Source organism: Ursus arctos, unplaced genomic scaffold (genome assembly GCF_023065955.2).
Source record: "Ursus arctos isolate Adak ecotype North America unplaced genomic scaffold, UrsArc2.0 scaffold_10, whole genome shotgun sequence".
In the NCBI taxonomy this organism is placed as follows: Eukaryota; Metazoa; Chordata; class Mammalia; order Carnivora; family Ursidae; genus Ursus; species Ursus arctos.
Genome location: NW_026622764.1, coordinates 10,700,732 through 10,725,900, shown reverse-complemented (window position 1 = coordinate 10,725,900; position 25,169 = coordinate 10,700,732). Strand labels below are relative to the sequence as shown.

General features: G+C 36.0%; 1 protein-coding gene across 9 annotated transcripts in view; it reads left to right on the top strand.

The window, feature by feature from the left end:
- PCCA (propionyl-CoA carboxylase subunit alpha) overlaps window positions 1–25,169 on the top strand; it is a 391,229-nt gene that overhangs the window by 126,640 nt on the left and 239,420 nt on the right. For all 9 annotated transcript variants that reach the window (XM_026493544.4, XM_057307315.1, XM_057307311.1 and 6 more), the window contains 2 exons: window positions 2,054–2,090; window positions 22,247–22,325. In XM_026493544.4, the coding sequence (XP_026349329.1) occupies window positions 2,054–2,090; window positions 22,247–22,325 (116 nt within the window). The remainder of the gene's footprint in view (window positions 1–2,053; window positions 2,091–22,246; window positions 22,326–25,169) is intronic.

Here is a 25,169-nt window from a genome sequence, read left to right as displayed (position 1 = left end):
TTGCATCATACTAAGGAAATGTAACATATCAATTAGTTAAAAGATAAGATTGTCTTGAGGCAGTTTATAGAAGTGTTCGATTTGTGGCAGTCAAAAAAAAATTTTAGAAGTTTTGTTTTGTATAAGTAGATCTCCATATGTCCACACATACATCCATAATGTGTATATAATAAATAAATATGACTAATGAATTCTGTGAATTATCTTTTAACATTTGCCTGTTTGTCATTTCTCTCAAGGTAACAGACTTTTGTGACAGCAGTTTATTTTCTCTCCGAATATATTTTGCAAATATACTATTACACATTTGAAAGAAAAGACATGTTAAAAGTTTCCTTCTAGGCTCCTTATAATCCAGCTTCCATCAGCCAGCTCTTTTCCTGTATTTTGTTCGCGAGGCACTAATTGTCCGCATTTGGCAGGTTTAACACTTCCTGACAGAGAGGCTATTAAGGGGAAGTATTCTCCAATAACTGTCACTGGCTGGAACAAAGAACCTTCAAACTCAATGTGTGGAAACCACTAACATTCTTAAATGACCCTTTTCATGGATTTTTATCCCTTTAAACTAAAATTTGGAGAATGTAGGGTCAGCAAAAACAGCAAGGTGTAATAAAGCAGTAAACCTTGATTTTTGGGAGTGTAGAGTGGGAGGTATAGATTTATCTCTGACTTGAAAACAATTGTTATTTGGAAAATCTCATTAGCAGATGTGACTGCTTGGAGTAAAAAAAAAAAAAAAAGACTTAAAACTGATGTCGCTTTCAGGACCGCTTTGAACTTCACAAGCACCTATTTGTGGAGCAGACTGGCTAATGAAAGGAAATTAAATTTTTCTGACAACTTCCCCTGCCAACCTCCCTATTCAGGGGTGTTATTAGGTACTGAAGACTTTTAAGGAAGATTTTTTTTTTATTAGACATAAATGAACCAGTTATAAACATCCCCCACCCCTCCTTTTGGGGGAGGATTCTGACATGTTTACTCTACATTTTTAAATTACTAGCTTAAAAACTTACAAAATACCAGGCTTTGCTTTAATATTTTAAAGCAATTTTCCAAAAATCCAGGCATTCTCACTAGCTAATGGTTTCAAAACATTGTCTTTTCTTGTGATTAGTTTACATCACTGAGTTGTAAAGAAAAGCCACGTTTACTAGGGAGGCTTGGATTTAACACCTTCTTTTCAGCTTTCTCCTTATTGTTCCATGGGGAAATGTATCCGTATCCTGTGCTCCTGTGTTAGGTGAGAGTTAATGATCAGTGAAATGATTAAGATTTGAGGGAACTTTTTCTTCTCTCAGTTGCATTGGTTGATATTTAGTAATAATTAATCCTTATAGTTCATCAACTCTTACCTTGTATTTCTTTGGGAGGCATTCGCTTTCCTTGGCTTTTTTGAAGTTTTCCCCCACATGTTGGTTAGTTGAATTTAAGGTTTTATAAATTACATAACCAGATATACCTAGTAAAGATAAAATATGTACCTGAGAGAAGGATGAAAAGAAAAGGAAAAAGTAATGGAGTCTACTAAAGGAATTTTGAGGTGGGGGCACAATTGGCAATTCCTGTAGATACTGGAAATTTACTTTTTATTTCTGGAAAATCTTGAGCCTCTCCCAAACAATAGAGAATCAACTCCCCCTGCTGACAGAATCCAGGAAAACATGACATATAAATATCAGAGGGACAGAAACAAGCTGGCTGTAGACAAGCTTTAATGATCTGATTTATGATTCAGTATTGATTGTAAACATCTAAATTCTGCTGTTAAATTCCAGCAACTGCACCAAATCATTTGGCAATTCTGGTAGTGCTTCCTGCCAGCTCATTTCAAACTGCTTTGAGTTTCTTAATATAATAATGATGAGGTAGAATTTACATTCCACTTATGGTATTAATTTTACATTTCTCTGAATGAAAAGAGTTAGAAGGTTGTAAAATTGAACATTAAATGAATCAGAGGAGACAGTAGTGCAATATATGACTGCCCTAAAGACATTGTGCAATGGCTGATGGGATTAATGTTGGGTCTCATTTCCTGCTTTTACAGGATGCAGATGAAGCTGTCAGAATTGCAAGGGAAATTGGTAAGTTCTTAAATTAACTTTGGTAGAGTTTCTAGGTCTTTCAGCAGATACGGTTGAGTAAACATGTAATAAGTAACGCCATAGAGCAAATAATATTTTAATACTTTTAGGATTTTGATTACTTGTCCCCTTGAAAGAAGTTATCAGCGGAATTACCATGTTCTGTTATGAAAGAGAACTTTAAAGAGTAATTTGACTTTAATTATAACTGTTTTGTAAGTTGCAGTCACTGGCTAGTTAAAAGAAGGAATTGTCTTAACTCTTGAGCTTGGATGAAATGTAAATTTTATGTACTTAGTTGGATACAATGTATTAAAGTTAGAGACATGGATGATTAAAGATTTCCTATTTGACAAGGCCCTTTAAATTTTTACCTTTACTTAAGATCTTGAACATCAACTTTTAATAATCTAGCTAGGAAAGAGAATGTGAGAAATCGAACTGAATATTCTAAATTGGAGTAAAACGTAAACTGAAGGACATCTTAATGACTGTTTTACGTACAGTTATGCTGGGGCAGGGCTTAATCAACTTTTTATTTTAAAAAATATTCTTATTGCTCATGACAACGATTCTATTTTCAGTGTCTGCTAATTAAAAAAATGTGTGAAGTCATATTGGTATCAGGGATTAGTAACGCTATTGAATAACTTTAGAATTATATTAAGCAAATTAGTATTTGTATACATTTGACAGAACTTTGTAGGGTATGTGAGAGAAATCAGACAATGCTTGGCAGTCAGGAAATCTCAGCATCTTAGCATTCCTCCTTGGATAGGGCCAAACTTTTCAGCATCCCACATTAACATTTCTTTAGTCCTGTTTTTCTCATTAAGATTGAAGATTTAGAATTATTTTATTCACTGGGAGAGCATTTGTTTTGGCAAAATTTACATAGTTGTGATGTGTGTGTGTGTATACGTCTTATTTCTGAAAATAACCAATTGAGTTATTAGTAAATACATTCTTTACAATAGGCTCAGCCTAGCTTAACAGTTCTTCAGTGATCTGGAAAATTGTTCGGTTTGTTGGGTCCCTGTTTCTAGTTGGGTCTGGCTAAATCATTTTGGTTTGGCTCATGGTTAAGTGTGTTTTGTTGTTTATTTGTTTTGCAAACATTGCTGCTACTGATGTAGATTTGGACTTAAGACCAGGTCTTAGGAAATCTTATTTTATCTGACTACAACATCCTGTCCTAATCATTTCTTCAGACATATCAACATTTTGAAAAAGCGTTTCAGTACTTCACAGGGAGATTTACTAGATTGCTGAATAAGTTAGACTACATGGAACTGTTTTGTGGTTTATTCTTTGAGAAAATCAAAAGCATCTCTCTGAGATTTGAAATCTCTGGCATTCCTCACAGCCTAAGAGGCATGGAGCGGACCTGCTGGCTTTTGAGGAGACTTTTTTCTGAAGTGATTTCATTGTATTCTATTGTATACTCTTAGATTTAAAAAATCGTCTTTATGGTTCTAGTTTAGATAGTATTGTTATTAACTCCGTAATATTATTAGTACAATAGTATCTACATAAAAAGGACAGAATATTTGGAGGAATTTAGAGAAATGAAAGGGATTAGAAGAAAATCTTGAGTTACACTGACATGCCATGTTTCGAATTATGAGTCTTCAACTCTTGAGCATTTCCTTTGTATAAATGGCAGGCAGCAGATTGCTTGCTTTTATGTCTTGTCTTTTACCTTTTTTTTTTTTCTCGAAATAATCTGTGACCTTTAAAATAATCAGTTAATCATAATGGGACTCTGAACAGTTCTCATCACTTGGCTTTCCTCCCTTAATATTTGAATGCTGTGCTTTACTCTCCTTTGAGCTTACTCCTGAGGTTACCTAATTCGATCTCAGGCTCTTTTCTTTATATTGAGGCATAACCTTTATGACTCCTTCCTCTTTCCTATCTTCTAATTCTTCTCCAATTATGCCTTCTCATTTCTGAAATAAATGATCGTAATCCTGGCTGTTAAGTGTAAGAGTGTTAGTGTTTTGCTTATGCTGAAAGAAAGGGAAGCCGTAAAACTTGAGGTGAAATAAAACATAATAAAGAACCAGGGTCATCAGCTTTATAAAGCATTTGGAATTTCTCTGAAAACCCTTCTGAATCACCACGGAAACCTCCCATAAAACCTTTTCACTCAAGAGCCAGCTTCTAAAATAAACGAAATGACATGTTATTAGTCTTTTGGTATTCTGTTTTGTTTGGTGATTCATCAGTTTTGTTTTCTACTAATTTTATTGAGATCTGTCACATTTAAACTACATTATGATTTTGATGGGCCTTTGTGAATTCATCTAAGAGTTGAATTAAACATTGATTCCACAGGAAAATATGCGCCTGGTTCTAAACAACTGAATTATAATCAAACCTTCGAACCTGTCCATTTAAGGGTAGCAGATTGTCCATGTCATGTATACCTATTCACAGATTTCTCTGCTTTACTTCTTTCTGTGTTACGTGGAGAAAATAAATTGATCGTCTTTTATGTGGTTCCCTTCTCTCTTGTGTCTTTACTTTTCTTCTGGAAACTGGAACCTCTGAGGCCAAAGGAGGAAGCTAACTGCCTTGAGCATTGATGAATTAGGTGTCTTTTACATAATAGTAGCTCTTGTTTATGGAGCAGTTTTTCCTTGTAGCAGGCACTTTGTGAATGTTATTTCTAATGCTAATTCTTGGGTTAATTATTTTCATTTACATTTAAGAAACTAAGGATTAGAAATGGTAAGTAATTTGCTCAAGGTCACAGGCCATCTGAGTGGTGGGCCTGCTTTAAATTTAGGTTCATTTAGCTCCAAAGACTATCGATTTTTCATTATACTTTTGCTAAACTAATGGGATTAGAGGATGAGAGCTAAAATTTGAGTCACCACTTTGTGTAAGATACTATAAGGCACTTAAGCATGTTATATGTGGAATTAAAGAAACGGCCTCTTATCATTGACAGGGTGAGAGACTGTTAAGGCTTAATATGTTACTTTTGCACGCTTGTTTTTTGGTCTTCCTTGTCTTTCTCATTCTCACTCCTGATTTTTTCCTTTGACCTCTCTAAGTTTAGAGATATAGCGCTATTGATCCCCAGTTTATCTTTAACCTCAGACAACAGTAATCAGTGAGCTTGATTTGCATTAAAGTTTGATCTTTCTACTCCATCAAAGGTCCTCAATACAATCAAACCGAATTGATTGGTAAAAAAAGAAACTGTAGATCTAAAACCTGTCCTTTAACTTCCAGATTGTTCTGATTCTTTTCTTTTGCCCGTCTTTCTCAGAATCACAAATCATGCCTGATTTAAATAAAAAATTTTTTGATCCTCAGAGTCACCATACTCTAAGCCTGCTTCACCCAATGTTTCTACATCTTGGCAAATGTCGCTCGTTTACTCAGTGGCTAAAGCGAAAACCCAAGCTCTATCCTGGTGGTGTTGCCCTGTCATCCTATTGTCAATATATCAATAGATACTGTAAATCCTTCGTTCAAAATAACCTCCCATATTCATTACTCACTATCTTTACTACCAGTACTTCCAAACTACCATTGTCTTTGTAGGGACTGTGACAATAGTTTCTCTACTTCTTTTCTTAACTTCAAAGTCATTCTTTACATAACTGTCAGTGTGATATTTTAAAACTCTAAGCAGTAAGGACACACCCCATCTCATCTCATACTGTATCTGCCTTAAGCCTTCTAATGGCTTTTCCTTGCACTTAGATAAAATCAAAATTCCTTCCCCTGACTACAACCCCCAAATGATTTGGCACCTGCCTTTCTCTCCAATCTGTTTTTATACTACTCCCTTCGCTGCCTACTGTGCTTTAGTTACACTCTCTTTCTTGAATACACCAGACTTCAGAGTCTTAGAATAAGGTTTTTTGGGGGAGGGGTGAGGGGGGGATCTTGAATACTCTAGCTGTTATTTTTACACAGATGGCTCCTTGTAGCCTTTCATATATTGGCTTACATGTCATTTCTTCAAAAGAAGATACTGATATTGCCACTCAGTCATTCTTCTTATAACCATATTCTCAATCTCGGGGTAGATGTTTTTCTCGTTAACTTTTTCCTCTATGTTATTTTGAAAAATTTAAATCAGACGACATTTTGGAAGAATTTTACAGTGTGTACCTATATTCCCATCACCAGGATTCCACTATTAATTTTTTGTAGATCTGCTTTATCACTTATCCCTTGTTAATCCATCTTGATTTTGGTGCATTTGGTAGTACAGTTGCAGATATGTATCCCACTAAATACTTTAACATAGAAGTCATGAACTGAATTCAATATTTGTATACAATTTTGTTATTTTGAGACAAAATTTATATACAGTAACGGGAACAAATCTTAATTCTGTCTTTGCTGATTTTGATATATGCATACATCTGTGTATCCTAAAATCTCACAGAGGTATTGGACATGACTGTCACTCCAGAGAATTCCCTCATGCTCCTTCCAACTCAGTCCTTACCATCTTCCCCAGGTCCAGAGTAAGCTAGTTCTAAATTTTTATACTAAAGATTCGATTTTTTAAAAATCATGATAAAGTTTCAATACTATAAAAGTTAGTCTTTCAAAGTGTGCAGATCAGTGGTTTTTAGCATATTCACAATGTTTTGCACCCATCACCACTGTCTAATTCCAGTACATTTTTATTACCCCCAGAAGAATTTCTGTTGTCATTTGTGTCACCCCTTCAGCCCTTGGGAACCACGTATTTGTTTTCTGCATCTATGGATTTACGTATTCTGAATGTTTCATGAAAATGGCACTTTTTGTGCCTGTTTTCTTTCACTTAGAGTTGTTTTCAAAGTTCACCCATGTTTTACCATGTATCAGGGCTTCCTTCCTTTTTATGACTGAGTCGTATTCTGTTGCATGTGTATACCACTTTGTGTTTACCCACTCACCTGTGGATGAACAGTTGGGTCATTTCCTCCTCTGATTATTGCACATAGTACTACTTTGAACATACATCTACATGTATTTGGGTACCCGTCCTCAATTCTTTGGGGTGTATACCTAGTTGTGGAATTGCTGGGTTGTACGGTAATTCCATATTTAACTTTTGGAGAAACCGCCAAACTGTTTTCCACAGTGGCTGGACCGTTTTACGTTCCTACCAGCCATGTTCCAGTTTCTTCACATCTTCACCAGCATTTGTTATGTTCAGGTTTTTTTTTTTTTTTTTTTAATATGGCCATCCCAGTGTGTGTGAAATGATAATCTCACTATGCCAGATATTGACAAAATGGATAAAAAACACAATCCAACTCTATGCTGTTGACAAGAAACTCACTTAGATCCAGAGTCAGAAATAGATCGAAAGTGAAAGGATGGAAAAAGATATCCCATGCAAATAGTAACCAAAAAAGAACTGGGGTGGATGTACTAATATCAGACAAAATAGACTGTGAGTCTAAAACTGTTGCAAGAGACAAAGACATTATGTACTGATTATTATAAACATATGTGCACCAAACAGCAAAGATTCCAAAATATATGAAGTAAACATTGACAGAATTGAGAGGAGAAATTGATAGTTCTACAATAATAGTTGGAGACTGCAATACCACACTTTAAGTAGTGGATAGAACATCTACAGAGAGGATCAGTAAGGAAATAGAGATCTTGAACAACACTATAAAGCAATTAGACCTTATATATAGAACACTCTGCCCAACAATAGAAAAATACACCTTATTCTCAAGTATCTATTAAAAGGAAGAGTGACTGACTGAATGATTGAGTTAAAAAAATTTTTAAGGGAAAGGAAAAAATAATATCAAACCAAAACAGGTATCTTATAAAGTATGTTCCTTGTCTTGCAATGTTCCCAGGACTTAGTTCAAAATGGAAATATCTCCCTGCCCCTTTCATGGAATTATCTTGATGGATTGCTTTTCTCTTAAAATAACATGAGATTCCCTGCATTAAATAGATTGTATTTCTCTTTGGAAATGATTGTTTTATGTTCATTTAGTTACTGTTTTGTAGATAGTTGACCATGTCGGTTAGTTTCCTTTGTATTTCTGGTACTTAAGACAATGCTTATCATGTAGTATATATTCAGGAAGTGGTTATTCAGTGAATGAATCCAAATGGAAATGTGTTTATCAGTATACAAGTGAATTAAATAATTACACATTTAAAAATTTTTTTCCACAATATTTATAGACCGTAATTTGACAGTAATTTTCTCATTCCTTTTCCCTTAATCTTCAATTTTGTAATGGAGATACCTGGGAAGAACAGGAATATTAAATAAACTATGATAAACTCTCAACAAATATATAATTAAAAAATAATCTAAGATTATTCAAGTAAATTTAGTATGTGCGTGTTAATGACTACTCAGCATTTCTTGTAGGTTGTTCTTGGATTCATTAGACTGGGCTGATGGAAGCTTTTAGGAATCTAAGATTCGGATGTATGAGATTATGTGACTGAACCTTATTGCCTTCTCACTTATCTCTGATGGAGACATCTTACGTTCTTTGCAAGATAGGCTCTCCTGTGTCTTTTCTTTCCTTCCTCCCTCCCCCTTTCCCTCCCTACACCCCATGTGGGGCTCAGACTTAAAACCCCGAGATCAAGAGTCTTACGTTCTACCGACTGAGCCAGCCAGGTGCCCCCTTCCATTTGTTTCTGTTTGATACCAGTCTTCAGACTTCCTTGGCCTCTGCCTCTGATGAGTGTGTAGGGGCTATGGTCATCCTTTCTTCTCCACCTTGGCTGTTTTCCTTTGCCTGTTCTTCCCATCTTCCTTTTGACATGACATTACATTAAAAAAGTTGCTCATATTTTTTTTTATAAATAAGAACAAATTGTTCATACATAGGAGGGATAAAAATACTTGGCTAAACCACCAAATCTTTTATTTCCTCTATTTCATGCTGCTTAGAAAATTTTTCACATGTGGTATACGACTGTGTGGTTGAAGATATATTGAAGAAACCTTTGAAAAAATATTGTAGACCTTCTTCACAATATCACATTGTGTTAATTTATTTTCCAATTTGGTCCTCAGTAGAAGATACGTTTCATGTGCTAAGTAGATTTAATAAGAAATGCTTAAGGAAAAGTTATGTTGAAGAGAATAGTGTTAAGGTATTTGTGAAATCCATTAAAAAGTGAGGCATTTTACTTTGCTGTTTTCCACTGTTGAAGTAATGTGGTCATTTGAGGTCAGGATGATAATCCCTGGGAGAAGAGAACATGAGTTCTGTATCCCCTCTCTTCTTTTTCCCCCCACTGTCATTTAGGGTACTTATTTATATTTTCTTTTATTATTCCAGCATACACGTTTTGGGTTTAAGCATGATTTTAGAAGTTCTCTCTCTGTATTTTTACCATATTCGTTCCCACTGTCTGTTTTTCTCAGTCCTTAATCACCTTTCATTTTATTGTTGTTCTTTCTTGCATTCTTTTTCTTTTTTTTCTATCCTATTGCAAAAGGCTCTGCATAATGTTCTGACAATAATGTAAAAACATGGAGCCTTTGGTTTTTGTTGGGAAACTTCCTGTTTGTGAACTTCTTTTGCTCTTATCTATCAATACATTGAAATGTGCTTGATTTCTGTTTCCTGGAGTGGAGTTAGGGATCTAATTTTTTATTTGCCTGAGTAGAGGTAAATGGGTAGACAAGACCCCGAGATCAAGAGTCTCATGCTCTACCATCTGAGCCAGGTGCCCCAGATTTCTCTTAGGATTTTTGACTCATGTTTCTTAGGAATGTATTTTAAAATAACTGAAAAATTTCTAGTTTTTATTTTATTAATTTCTAAATTGCTTTCAATTAATTTCCAAATTGATTGTGTATATGGTCTTTTTTAGAATCTTTCTAACTTGATGAGAATTTTATGGCCAGAGAGTAAGTCACTTTACAACTTACATGTGTGCCTGAAAAGAATGTATATTCTCAAATTATTGTATGCTATGTTTTATAGATAACCAATAGGTCAAACCTACCTATTAGGATGTTTAAATCTTCTAGTGACTTTTCGACTACTTGATAAATTTTTGAAAAAGTGGATTTCCCAATTCTTCCTTGCTTGTTAGGTTTTGCCTCTGTATATTCTTAAGGTAAGTTAATAGGTAATGTAACAGTGTAACGTGTCTTCTTGGCTAATTTTACTTTTAATCAAAGTGTAGTGAATTTTGGCTTTTAAACCTAATTTTATGTAATAATAATATGTCTAAACCAGTTTATTTTGGTCTTTTCCTTGTATGTTCCTACAACTTTCAATCAACAAGTGAACCATTGTTTTAGTTGGATGTCTTGTAAGTATATGGACTGGCACTATTCAAAGTGGCAGTGTCCTTTAACCAGAGAGTGTAGTCCATGTACATTTATTGTATTTATTACTATATTTTGATTTATTTGAATTGTCTGCTTTTTATTTTTGTTCCTCTTCTTTTTCTTTTTTTTAAAGATTTTATTTATTTGACAGAGATAGAGACAGCCAGCGAGAGAGGGAACACAAGCAGGGGGAGTGGGAGAGGAAGAAGCAGGCTCCTAGCGGAGGAGCCTGATGTGGGGCTCGATCCCACAAGCCGGGACCACGCCCTGAGCCGAAGGCAGACGCTTAACTGCTGTGCCACCTAGGCGCCCCTCCTCTTCTGAATTCTATTTCCTCTCCTTTCTTGACTTCTTTTTGATGATGATGACGACTTAAAAAATTTCTCTTGTTCTGTTTTATTCCATTTTCCCCTCCACCTCTCTCCACTGTGATGGAAATTTTACACTCTTGTTTCTATTATTTTAGTGTTTACTATAGAAATTTCAACTTTGGAGATATTCCTTCAGGTGTCCTTCGTTCTCCTATATTAAACTTTATAAAAGTTTGCTTATCTTAAATTTCAGGCTAAAGTTTATTCTCCTACCAAAGAAATACTGTAATGCTGTTTACCCTTTATATGCTTTTTTAATATTTTATTTCCTTATTTATTTACTTCACTAATGAGACATTATAGTCTCATGTAATTATCCATTGTTTATTTAGCTTTACCCAGATGCTTATTTTCTTGGCTCACTGTTCCTTTCATCCCTGATTCTTTCTGTTTTTCCTGGAATTTACTCTTTAGAAGAAGTAGGGCTAGTTAACTCAGTTTTTGTTCGCATGAGCTATCTATTTTTCATTCTTTCTTGAAAAATAGTTTTCCTGAATATGCAAATCTAGATTGATAAGTAGTCCTCTATCAGCAAAGTGTTGGAATGTTTGTACTGTGTTATGTAGCTATTGAAGAGATAGCTCTAATTTTTGTTACTTTGTAGGCAGTCTGTTCTTTTGTCTGCTTAATAAAATCATTTTTATTGATGTACACTTTATGAAGAGTAAAATCTAAGCTATTTTAAGTGTATAGTCTAGTGAATTTTCATAAATGTAACCACAATTAAGATATAGAGCGTTTCTATCCTGTTTGAAAATGTCCCTTCCCCCATTTTACATTTCCACTAGCAGCATTTGAGAGTTCCTGTTATTCAAGCAAAACATTAACATTGCTTGTCTTTTTAGTTTCAGTTATTCTAATCGATGTGTAGTTTTAATTCATTGTGATATAAAATTGTATTTCCTTAATACCAGATAATGTTGAGCATATTTTCACATGCTTAATGCTATCACATTCATTAATCTTCTTTTGTAAACTATCTTTTTAAATTTTCACTCCCCCTTAAATTATTAAAAGACTTAATTATTTTTTTAGCACTGTTTTAGATTTACCGAATAATTGAATAGTTTGTTAAGTAAATGAAGTTCTTTTTTTTTTTTTTTTAAAGATTTTATTTATTTATTTGACAGAGATAGAAACAGCCAGCGAGAGAGGGAACACAAGCAGGGGGAGTGGGAGAGGAAGAAGCAGGCTCATAGCGGAGGAGCCTGATGTGGGGCTCGATCCCATAATGCTGGGATCACGCCCTGAGCCAAAGGCAGACGCTTAACGGCTGTGCCACCCAGGCGCCCCTAAGTACATGAAGTTCTATATACACCCCCAACTAGTGCTGTCTGCAGCTTTACCAGTGTTCATACTTCATGTTAGTGTGGCACATTTGTTACAGTTAATAAACCAATATTGATACATTATTAACTATAGTCCACAGTTTACATTAAGTTTCCCTGTTTGTATTGTATAGTTCTATGTGTTTTGACAAATGCATAATGGCATGTATCTACCATTATAGTTTCATGCAAAATAGTTTGCCCTGTGCTTCACCTTTTCAGCCCTCCTTTCCCTACCCCCACAACCTTTGGCACACACTGCTTACTACACTCTATGCTTTTGCCTTCTCCAGAATGTCATATAGCTAGAATCATACAGTGTGTAGCCTTTTCACATGGACTTTTTTCACTTAGCTATATACATTTAAAAGTTCCTTCATGTCTTTTTGTGGCTTGATAGCTCATTTTAAAAAATTGTTGTATAATATTCCGTTGGATGGTTATACAACAGATTGTTTATCCATTCACCTTTTGAAAGATACCTTGGTTGTTTCTAGTTCTTGGTATTCATTAACAAAGTTGCTGTCAACATTTTTGTGTGTAGGTTTTGTGTGGCCATAAATTTTCAACTCAGTTCGGTAAATACCTAGGAGTAGGACTGTTGGGCCTAGGGTAAGATTATTTTGCATTTCCATCAGCAGTGAATAAACATTCCTGTTGCTCTCCTGTTGCTCTGCATCTCCAATAGCTTTTGCTATTGTGAATGTTTTGGAAAATTAGCCATTCTAATAAGTGTATAGTAGTATCTTGTTTTAATTTGCATTTCCCCGAAGACAAAGATGTTGGTCATCTTTTCATACGCTTATTTGCCATCTTGTATCTTCTTTGTAGAGGTGTCTCTTCAAATCTTTTACTGATTTTTTAATTGGGTTTTCTTACTGTTGAGTTTTAAGAGCTCTATCTTAGATACCGTTGTTCTTTATCAGATATGTATTTTGCTGAAGTTTTCTTGTAGTCCGTGACTTGTGCCTACATTCTCTTAAGTGTTTTTTGTTTGACAGAGAAATGTTTAATTTTAATAAAGCTTAATTATCAGTGTTTTTCTTTTATGGATCATGCTTTTGGTATTGTATCTGAAAACTAATGTCAAACCCAAAGTCATCTAAAGTGTCTTCTATTCATCTTCTTCTTCTTCTTCTTTTTTTTTTTTTTAAAGATTTTATTTATTTATTCGACAGAGAGAGAGAGACAGCCAGCGAGAGAGGGAACACAAGCAGGGGGAGTGGGAGAGGAAGAAGCAGGCTCATAGCAGAAGAGCCTGATGTGGGGCTCGATCCCATAACACCGGGATCACGCCCTGAGCCAAAGGCAGACGCTTAACCGCTGTGCCACCCAGGCGCCCCTCTTCTATTCATCTTCTAGCACTCTTGCTGTTTTTATAGTCAGGTCTAAGATCCACTGAGTTAACTTTTAAGGATTGTATGTGGATGCACTTTTTTGTGTATGAATGTCCGGTTCTAGCACCACTTGTTGAAGAGATCATCCTTTCTCTGTTGAATTGGTTTTGCGCCTTTGTCAGAGATCAGTTGACTATACTTGTGTGTGTCTATTTTTAGTCCCTCTATTCTATTCCATTGATTAATTTCTCTGCTCTTTTACCAATACCATACTTACTGTAGCTTTGTAAATAAGTATTAAAGTTGGGTAATACCAATCTTTTGAAATTGTTACTCTCCTCTAACATTAGCTATTCTGGGTCTTTTGCTTTTCTATATAAATGTTAAAATCAGTTTGTTGATATCCACAAAATAACTTGCTGGGATTTTGATTGGGATTGAATTGCATCTATAGGTCAGGTTGAGGAAGATAGGTATCCTACACATGGATATTTCTCCATTTATTTAGATCTTCCTTAATTTCATAGTTTTCTTCATATGGGTACCATACATATTTTGTTAGATTTATGCCTGAGGGTTTTTGTTTTGTTTTGTTTTGGGGTGTGTGTGTGTTAATGTAAATGGTATTGGTTTTTAATTTTAAAGGTGAAGTTTTCATTGCTGGTACATAAGAATGCAGTCACCTTTTGTATGTTGACTTTGTATCCTGCAACCTTGTTGTTATAATCCACTTATTAGTTTTGGATTTTTTGGATGGTGGTGGTTGTTGATTCTTTGAGGTCTTCATTTTAGAAATCATATTACCTGCTAATCATATTCACTATAGAAATCATATTACCTTCATTATAGAAATCATATTACCTTCCCTGTGTGTTTACCTTTTTCTTGTCTTATTGCATAAAATAGAACTTGTATAGGATGTTGAATAGGAGTGGTAAGAGGAGACATCCTTACCTTGTTCATGATCTTAGGGGGAAAGCATCCAGGTTCTCACCATTAAGTATAAGGTTAGGTGTAGGGTTTTTGTAGATTTCTTTATGAAGTTTAATAACTTTCCTTCTGTTTATGGTTTGCTGAACTCTATGGGTATTGGATTTTGTCAAATGCTTTTTCTCCATCTGCTGATAATGGTCATGTTATATTTTTTCTTCTTTAGCCTGTTGATGTGATGGATTACATTAACTGCTTTTTGAGTATTGAACTAACCTTGCATACTGGGAATAAATCTCGCTTGGTCATATTAGAATTCTTTTTATACGTTGTTGGATTTTTTTTCCTTTCAGTTATTTTTATATCTGGGAATTCAAATTTTAATTTTTTTTTATATTTTCTATTTCTCTCACCATGACTTTTTCATTATTAGGAAAAATTTTTTTAAAAGATTTTATTTATTTATTTGACAGAGAGACAGCCAGCGAGAGAGGGAACACAAGCAGGGGGAGTGGGAGAGGAAGAAGCAGGCTCCCAGTGGAGGAGCCTGATGTGGGGCTCTATCCCAGAACGCCGGGATCACGCCCCGAGCCGAAGGCAGACGCTTAACAACTGCGCCACGCAGGCGCCTCTAGAAAAATTTTTAAAGATTGATTTATTTTAGCGAGAGCGTGCACGCAAAAGCAGAGGGATGGGCAAAGGGAGAGGGAGAGAGAATCCTGAAGCAGGCTCCCTGCTGAACGTGGATTGTGCGGTGGGGCTAATGAGATCATGACCTGAGCCAAAATCAAGAGTGAGCCGCTTAACCGGCTGAGCCAGCTAGGTGTTCCAGAAAAAATTTTTTTTCTTGAAGTATACTTGATAATTTTTTCTTGAAATCCTTTCCCATACTTATAATATTTGTAATAGCTGTAATTTATAATAGGTGTTTTAAGGTGCTTCATTTCTGGGTTTGTTTCTGTTGACTGTTTTCTTCCTGAGGTAGATTACATTTTACCTCTCTCTTCACATGTCTCTCTTTCTTTCTCTCTCTCTTTTTTTAAAGTAATTGCTATGTCTGATGTGGGGCTCAAACTCATGATCCTGAGATAGAGAATCACATGCTCTCTGGGCTGAGGCATCCCTCTTCACGTGATCTTAATTTTATTTTTTTAAGACTTATTTATTTGAGAAAGAGAGAGCATGCGTGTGAGTGAGCACCGTGGGGGGTGGGGTATAGGATGGGGGGAGAAAGGCAGGGGGAGAGGGAAAGAGTCTTAGACTCCCCATGGAGCCCAAGGTGGGGCTCCGTCTCATGACCGTGAGATCACAACCTGAGCCGACCTGAGCTGAAACCAAGAGTCGTTGCTTGACTGACTGTACCACCCAGGCACCCCCATGTGTCTCTTTTTGATTGGATTGTAAACATTATGAATGTTATATTGTGTGTTTGGATTTTGTTATCTTTGGGTAAAAGGTGTTAAGGTTTATTTTGTTTGATAGGTCAGTTAACTTATGTTCGTATTAATACGTTTTAGGCTTTTTCTTTTTCTTTTCTTTTCTTTCTTTTTTTTCTTTTTTAAAGTTTTCTTGGCTCAAGTCAAGCGTAGCCTTACCTGGTATTGTGATTCAACAAGTATATGTTGGGCCATCTCTCTGTACCTTCCATGCGTTCTATGCTTGAGTTCATAATTTCTGTTTCATTAAACACCTACGGTATCTTGGTACAATGTAAACTCTTAATGTTTTAGGCAGGAGAGAGAACTGATCTTAAATATATATTTGAAGAATTCCAGTGACGGCAGTATATTTTAAGGGGACCAACTGTAGTGATAGGGAGTTGTGTTTGGAGGCTACTGCAGGCATCCTGTGATGAGGTAGGTGATGGCAGTTTGTGTAAGTGTTGTGGTCATGGAGATAAAGAATAGTGAAGAAATTGGAATTTTTTTTTTTTTTAAGATTTTATTTATTATGTGACAGAGAGACAGCCAGCGAGAGAGGGAACACAGCAGGGGAGCAGGAGAGGAAGAAACAGGCTCCCAGCGAAGGAGCCCGATGTGGGACCCGATCCCAGAACACCGGGATCACGCTCTGAGCCAAAGGCAGACGCTTAACGACTGCGCTACCCAGGTGCCCCAAGAAATTGGATTTTTTAATAAAGACTTTATAACTTGCATACTATCCAACAGTTACAGTCCTAGATATATACTCCGGGAACTCTTACACAGGGTTCCAAGCAACACATTCAGTAATATTCATGGAAGCATTGTATGTATAAATCTGAATGTCTGTTCATAGTAGAATGGATAATGCTTCAGTATGTTAATACAGTGAAATATATTACAGTAGTAAAAATAAATCATTTATAACTAGTGAAATTATGAATTAGTACATTTACTTAGTAAGTACCGTCTTGGATTCTCTTCTCCAGGCACAACAGTGAGCAGAGGCAAGTTGTCATCATTTTTTAAAACTCATTTTGCTACAAAAAAAGTGTAAGAATTATATAAAGCAATAGTCATTCATGTTTATTATTCTTGTTAGGTTTAATATTGTTTGTGCATAGGATATTCACAGTTTCCACATGTCGATCTATAGATCATTTGCTAATTATAAACAGAAAATGGCATATTTTTTCATGAGGAAATTTAATGGGCACCATCTTAAGTAATCAGACTTCATCAGGAAATGGACAAATGGACTTCTTTTTTCTTTTTTTTCTTTCTGATGTCATATAAGAATTAGGGTACAACATCAGTTATGTAGTATTTATTTATTTTTTTTAAATTCTGAATCTAATAACAAGGAAGCAGTCAGGTAAATTCAAATTATGGAATATTGTTTGCAATAGCCACCTTGGATTTTTCAAAAATATCACTTTCATGAAGGACATCCCCCCCCCATGCACACAAACTCCAAACCAAAATGGTAAGTGAACTATTTTACATTAAAGGAGAAAAAAGGAATCTTAACAAATGCAGTGCGTAATACTTGATTTCCCTGTAATTTCCCTGTAACTTTTATCTAGAGATTTACTTCCTGGCTGTCTTGGGAACCCTCTCCCCCCGCCACCCCCAGGTTCTTTTGTTCTCTCTTCCGAGGTTCCATCATCAGATACTGTTCTGTCCATTTGGAGGACTGTCCTACTCTCTAAAATAGCTTTCATTTTCTTTTAACTTGGAACCTTTCTTTTGGGAAATAAAGGCCTTGCAATTATAAGTGTTTTCCAACTTTTTAAAAGAAGATGGGAGGCACTTGGGTGGCTCAATCGGTTGGGCATCTGACTCTTGATTTCTGCTCAGGTCATGATCTCAGGGTCCTGGGATCTAGCCCTGCGTCCGACTCCTCGCTCAGTGGGGAGTCTGCTGGAGATCTTTCTCTCCCTCTCCGTCTGCCTCTCCCCACTGCGCTCACACATTCTCTCTCTTCTCAAATCTTAAAAAAAAAAAAAAAAAATCATACTTTTTGAAGAGATTTCTGATTTGCACCACGAAATTAGAAATAGGACATTTCCCAAGAAATACTTCACTTTTTTTTTTTGTAATTCTTTGCCTCTGTCAGTCATTAAATTCTGTGAAATCTTAATTCAAGAAACTACATAAAATTCTTTATTTTATGACTATTACATCATTAAGGTGTCATTTATTTTATCAGCTTTATGTTACCAGGTTATGCTGCCATGTGTAGGGACAGGTTTTGTTTGAAGCGGGGAGATTATTGTGTCTTATAGGGGGGCAACATGGTGCTATTACTTGATCAAAAAAAATTGTTCCTTTAGACCTGTAGTCCATAACAAAATGAGAAAGTGTGGAAGCTCCTAGACTCTTCCTTCCTTTCCTTATCGTCCATATCCAAACTATCAACAAGTCCTGTTGGCTCTACCTCTAAAACAGTCAGCCTTTGTCTCTTTCTTCCAGCTGAGTCCCGATCACAGTGGGCTCTCCCTTGGAACACTGCAAAAGCTTCACTCAGGAACCCACCTTTGCCCTTCTACAATTCAGACCTTGCACAGTAGCCAAAGGGATCTTCAAAAACCCAACAATAGGTTGCTGCCCTCTCCTGTATAACTTTCCAACTCATTCCTTCTGTCAGGAGAGTTCCTCCCTCACTGGTTTTCAGAAGACTGGCTCCAGCTCATTCAGGCCTCATTTTCAGTATCTGTTTTATCAGAGAAGCCTTCAAGGAAAAGTAACCCTAATCACCCCCAATCAAATCCTTTTGTTGTCTTCATTGTAGTACTCCTCACCGTCTTGCGTGTTGTGTGTATATTAATGCACACGTGTACTGTACGCATACGCATATTCAGGTGCGTGTGTACTCACACATCATTCTCCACTAGATGGTAAGTGCCAGAGAGCAGAGAACTTTCTGAATTGTTCATTTTGTATCCCCCAGAGCCAGATCAGTGCTTGGCACATAGAGTGTTTACTGAATGTATATTTTTGAGTTGAGGAACGAAAATTTGGTGGAAAGTTAAAAAGAAAGAGGATTGCTGCTTTACGGTGGAAAATAAGACCTGCTGATTGCTGCGGGGACAGGCGGCCAGACGTGTCCTTGAGGTTTGAGGACAGAAATGTAGGAATAGTGCTTTGGTAACCTGAGTTTCTGTATTTTCTTAAATATTTAATTTTTTTCTCATGTAGTATGTAGTCGGTTTCCTTTTGGAAGCGTTGGATGGAAGGGAAACAAAGCCTGGAGACTCCCTGCATGTTGGAGTTGGAGTGTTAGCGGGAGCATCCCGTGAATCTGGTCTGGGTGGTGAGGTCAGGTAGTGGGAGTAGGCATCCAGTGAGAGGATGAGAAGCTTGAGGAAGAACTTGCCAACACCGCTAGGACCTGAGGTATCTTTTTTAAAAGCGATCTTTTCATACCAAGAGATTTTCTCCTTTTAAAAAACTTGAGAATTTTGTTTTGTTTGTTATGAGGAAGGTTGTTCTGTTTCAAACCTCTGGCAACTGAAGAACAGAAAATTAAAGAACTGCATCATAGACAAAAGCCTAACACAGGACTAAGTACTCCAGTGGATAATAAATTGGGACAGAACGTTAGTGGAAATCTTGTGTCTAGACTAGATAAAGTGAAAGAGTGGTGATAGGCAACAAGTTGATTATTTCGGATTTTCCCAAGAATGTCAAAAAAATTTTGGCTGAATCTTTTTTACGTTTTTCCAACAGTTCGTGGCAGCCCATGATTTATCCCAATTAGAGTTGCCGAGATACGATAAGAAAGTAGGGATGAGGAACTGGGCTTTTTGATTTTTTTTTTTTTTTAAAGATTTTATTGATTTGACAGAGCGAGAGAGCGCACAAGCAAGAGGAGTGGGAGAGGGAGAAGCAGGGTCCCTGCTGAGCAGGGAGCCCGATGCAGGGCTCTTATCCCAGCACCTTGGGCTCATGACCTGAGCTGAAGGCTGACGCTTAACTGACTGAGCCACCCCGGTGCCCCTGATATTTCTCAGGCATGCCTGAGAAAATGTTTTTTACAAAAAAAAATTTAAACAAATGGATCGATACGCCACAAAAAATCTGTGGAATATTCTTTCCCCTCTTCAAATGGCGAGTCCTAGTTTCCTGCATGGTGTGGTGACAACATAAAAATACGTTCTATCTGAAATTGAATAACTGACTTGGCATAAGAAGTAAGTAGAAAACCTTAGCTTTATATTCTTTCCAATTTGGTTTAGAAATTAGGTTTAGTTGGTGACTATAATGTTACTAGCTTATGCCGGTTTCTTCCTCGCTTCCGATTGTGTTATATTTGGCTTGTTTCGTCAGGGAACCTTGTCTTTCTGGGTTATATGTATTGATGGGTCTAATGCTACATTGCCTCCTTTTGGTGGGACCATTTTGTAATTGCCTTATTACACACTGCCCTGTTGCCTAACAACATCTCACCTTTTCTAAACATATAATAATTTCTCATTGACAAATTACTTTTTTGTGTTGTTTCTCCATCTAGTTTCTTGTGACCAAGGACAATTTCCCAGTTGTATTTTGAACCTCACAAATCACTGTATAGTCCAGGGTCTGTAGTAAATAAAATGACATTAATGCAGGAATCAGAATAACTGCAAATTTCCTAATCCCCAGAGGGAACTGAAAACGGAGATAAGGAATGTAGATATTGGACCTCTTGTGGTTTCCTGTTTCCTGTTTATATGGATAAGTAGTCTTGGATGGTGAATTGATATAACATTTTTTTTTTGTGGCGTATCGACCCATTTGTTTAAATTTTTTTTGTAAAAAACATTTTCTCAGGCATGCCAGTTTCTAATTTTTATATATTATTTTTTCACTGCTCCAAAACAGGCTAATTCTTCTTTAATGAGTTCAATCTGATTCCTTTATGTGACAATCATTGTGAGGCTACAGCATTGCAGGAGACAAATACTCTTCTCTTCACTCTCACGCAGGATCTTTGGCATGCAAAAGTGAGAAGCATACTTTCTCCTTAATTTATATTTTAATTCTCTTTTTCTTCTGCCATCCCATGGATACTCTCCAGCTGGATTGTTTCAGTCATTTTTTTTTAAACCAATTCCTGCTATTCCTGACTAAAATGTTCAAATCCTACTCATCCTTCATGGCCTCATGTCAACGGCCCTTGCTGTAATATGCTTTCCTTAATCCCTTTTCTGTTACCTTTCTGTGATACTTTTCTCTTCTGAATTTCCAGTGATAGAATTACTGGGGTATTTTTCCCTTTTTCTTCCTAGATTCTAAGGCTCCCAATGTGAAAAAAGTGTGTTAATCTTTCTTCTCACTGAACTTAACGTTGCTTTTAAACTGCTGTCCCACATAAACATAACCAACATCAGAATTTTAAAAATTGAATTAATCATGAAACAGAAAGCAAGTGCCATTTTAACTCACTTGAAGTTCAGAGTGATATTTTGTGGTTTACGGTCGAAGGTCTATGGCATTTGGCCCTCTCTTCCTTTTCCTCTAAGATCCTGTAGTTGGAGTGAAGTGCTGTTAGAGCATCGCAGGCCGGGAAGAGTCTTTTAAGCACTCACTGATCTTTTTCTTCAGAAAAGATCATAAACAAGTGTCTCAGGCATGGGTGTATCCACCTTGTTTTCAGAAAACCTCTAAGCAAGGAGATTTTTACAGCTTTTCTTGATAAATTGGTATAGGGGACTCAAGCTGTCAAAATTTTTACTTTATAATAATTAAATACTTATTAACAATTTTATGATTTCATTTTCTCTTATAAAACTTTAGCTGGAGATGTCAGTTGTTGGGGCCTTACTTTGTGTTTTCATCTTACTTGCTAGTGTTCCCTGTTGGATGAGTGGAAATAGTGCGGTAGCTCTTCACCGATAACAGCGGGAGCTTCCGTTTCCGCCCATAATACAATAACCGTGTGACTTGATTTCCCCTCACATCATTGTGTCAGTTCTGATAAAAGCTGTAGGGGTTCTCTGTGACTTCTCAGATGAAAATGCCTCAAATACCTGTAAATCATTACTTTTGGAAAAGGGAATTTTTGTTATGCGTGCAAACAGCAGTTTTGGGGAATATTGTGTGTGTGTGTGTGTGTGTTTCCTTAATATTATATAAAAGTTGCTTCTCATCTTTGCTTAGTTAATACTTTATCTACTTCCATTTTTGGAATCCATTGTCAAATAACTTATTTATGTTTCCTTAGCTTTTTATTTCATTACTGGGGAAAATGTTATATTTATTGATACAAATAGTCCTTTTAAAATGATCGCACTCTCATCTTTAAAATATATATGAGATCATTACACTGGTGTTATTTTCCTGATTTTAGAGAAAGGAACTTTTAAATAAATTAGTTATTGTCTTCTGCGTTATTGAACATGTGGTCAGTTGTCATGTTCATGCATCCAGATGATCAAAGTCTGAACTTCTGTCTAATTCTTCCCTGCTGTTAGGCTACCCTGTCATGATCAAGGCCTCAGCAGGCGGTGGTGGGAAAGGCATGCGAATCGCCTGGGATGATGAAGAGACCAGGTGAGGTGCTGTCCAAAATATACTTTTGATGAAAATTGCAGTTACTAGAGTTTTATTAAACTGACAAGTAAACAGATACCAAAAGTGTAATGGAGTAATTACAATAACCATCTCATTTTTACCCTTTTAGATGGGGAAAAAAATGGAAATTATGCAGAATACTTCCTTGTTTATATTTTGATGATGATTATTCTGTTACAGAAAGGTTTTTTACTTCCCTAGGCATTAACAAAGGATTGTCTTTTTGTTTTTACAGTGTGTTTTTTAAAATTATGGGCATGATTCTATTTTCTAGGCAGAAGCTACTGACATTTGATGTATCTTCTGAATGTGGTCAGAGATTTGAAGCAAACACATTTGAAGGCAATCATGATTTCATTTGTTTATGTATCACTCAGTACGCTCCTGCTTTCCATTGCTTGTCTATAAAGATAGTGAACTACTTTGATAATTTTTTGCTGTAGAATGTATTTCCTTTTGAATTCGAAACTACTAAATGTCCTTTATATACAGTGCACTCTGTTGTAAATGTAGACCACTTTCTTTTAGTATACCAGTTTCAGAAATGAAACGTAACTTTTAAAACAATTTAAAAGACCCAATGCGTTGTTAACATCATGGTGATTAAAAAATCGTTTTTTGAAAAACTCCCTAGTATAAACAGGTTTTAGGGAATTCTATTTAGGTTTGCGTTTTTATTGATTTTCAGGTTTGACAGAAGAGATTTTTGTCTTTTTTTTTTTTTTTGGAGGGTTGGAGAGGACAAAAAAATGACTTAATTATCGCGTTTGTTGCCTTTCGGTGCCCTTTTTCTACCTGGAAGTAATGTGGTCTTCCAGATGGTTCTGCTTTCTCCCTTTCCTTTGCTTTTCCTTTCCTCCCTGTTAAATATAGAAATCCAGAGCAGTTGGTATGAAAGTTGTCCAGTACAAACCTAATTCAGAAATTAGGTTCTCAAGTGAACAAGTAAGGTAAAAATTTCCTCGAGGCAATACATTACCCTTTAAAATCTTTTGGGAAGACACCAGGTTGCAGACTTGCACAGATGGTTTTATCTCTAAAAGAAATTGTCTCAGAACACCATTGTTTCTTCGGTTGAGCATCAGAGAAAGTAATCGGTTGTGTTGTGGGGTGATGAGAGATGACATATACTGCTCTTTAAACCCCAGTCTGAGTGACACTGGTACCAGAGACTGACTGCAAGAACTAACTCATTGCATGGATTGACAATATTTGTTGAGAACCTGTGTGACAGGCACTGTTTTAGTAGCATTCTTGGAATACATCAACAAACAAAAACAGACAAAATAATTCTTTCCTCCATGAGGTTTATGCACTAGATCACAAGTTCTTAACCTTTAAGTTCCCAGTCCCATAAAATTCAGAGGAGATTTATGCATCTGAATGAGAGGAAAAAAAGGACCTAATTCTTTCGCTCGCCTCTAACTGGGATTTAGTGTTTCCTCCAGTGTAGGCAACGAACTACAAGAGTAGTAGTATCTTCGGAACTTTCTACCACTATGGAAATCCTATATCTTCAACAACTGTTATGTGGTAATATATTTCTAACAGTGATTATTAGATTTGTTGTTGGAGCTTTTTATGAGTAAAGAACCCCATGCATTATATCCAAAATTTGTTCTTAGAAAATATTTTGAATCCTATATTTCAATATAATTTGTTTTCTGTGCAGTCCTATGCATTTTCCTTTTTTGCGCTTTAAGCCTTATTTTGAGAAGAGGTTCATATGCTGCATGATTAGACAAAAGAGATTTATAGTGTAAACACATGGAGTGGGAGATAGCACTGCGGCCATCTTTGGGAAAAAACGATCTGCTGTAGTGTCTGGGTAGGAAAGAATGACATAATAAGGATATTAAACACAACTTAATGGTTTTGCAAGAGATTTGCATTTTACAAACTTTTTCTCATTGTGTGGCCCCGTTTGTGTGGCACTTACAAAGCAATTAAGCTTTAGCACTTATTTTTCATTGTTCTTGGGATTTCCGATTTCTTCTTCATTTCTGTAGGGCTTACTGTTAGCAACATACTTTATGGTGAAGATTAATCTTCAGTTTCTTGGTATTAAGATTTGCTGTGCTGTTAACCAATGGATTTTAATGCGGCATTCAGTATTTTCAGAAATCACTATATCTGTTCATATAGGGGACATCTTTTTTTGGGCAAATAACCCTTTAAGTGGCACATCGATTCAAAATATGTTAATAAAATTAATAAAAATACATAAATTTCTATCTAAAATATTCTCAATTTGATAAAAGAATGATACTGTTTGATTTAATGATACATGCTCCTCATTTTAAAAAGTTGCTCTATATCCCCTGTTACTTTGGAAGAATCTAAACTACAGAAAAATTGAGAGAATAGTACAGAAAACGCTCTGTAGTTTTCCTCTAGAGTCACCAGTTGTTAATGTGCCACATTGTACAGGCTCCTTCCTTTCTCCTTTCTTGGGGGGGGGGGGATTTTTTTTTTTTTTGCATGATCCACGAAAATTTTAGCCTTCTTTGGAAGGAAAACCACGTAACCATTAATTGCTTTATTATTTTATTCTGAGGAGTGTCTCCCTCTTGTAACATCTTTCCTAATTATTTTCGGGGAAGTAGCATCTATGGCTTATCTTGGAATCTTCAGAACATCTGAAAGATTTTTTTTTTTTTTAATAGTGTTTGTTGTTACTGTATATTAAATCAAGGTGAGAATCAGAAGGTTGTTGAAAGTAGACTCATATCTTCATTTAACCTCTGGCTTTCTTTTCCTTATCCTCATTTCAGTGAAATATGGCACAATGGAAAATTGACCACGTTTACATTTTGGAATACC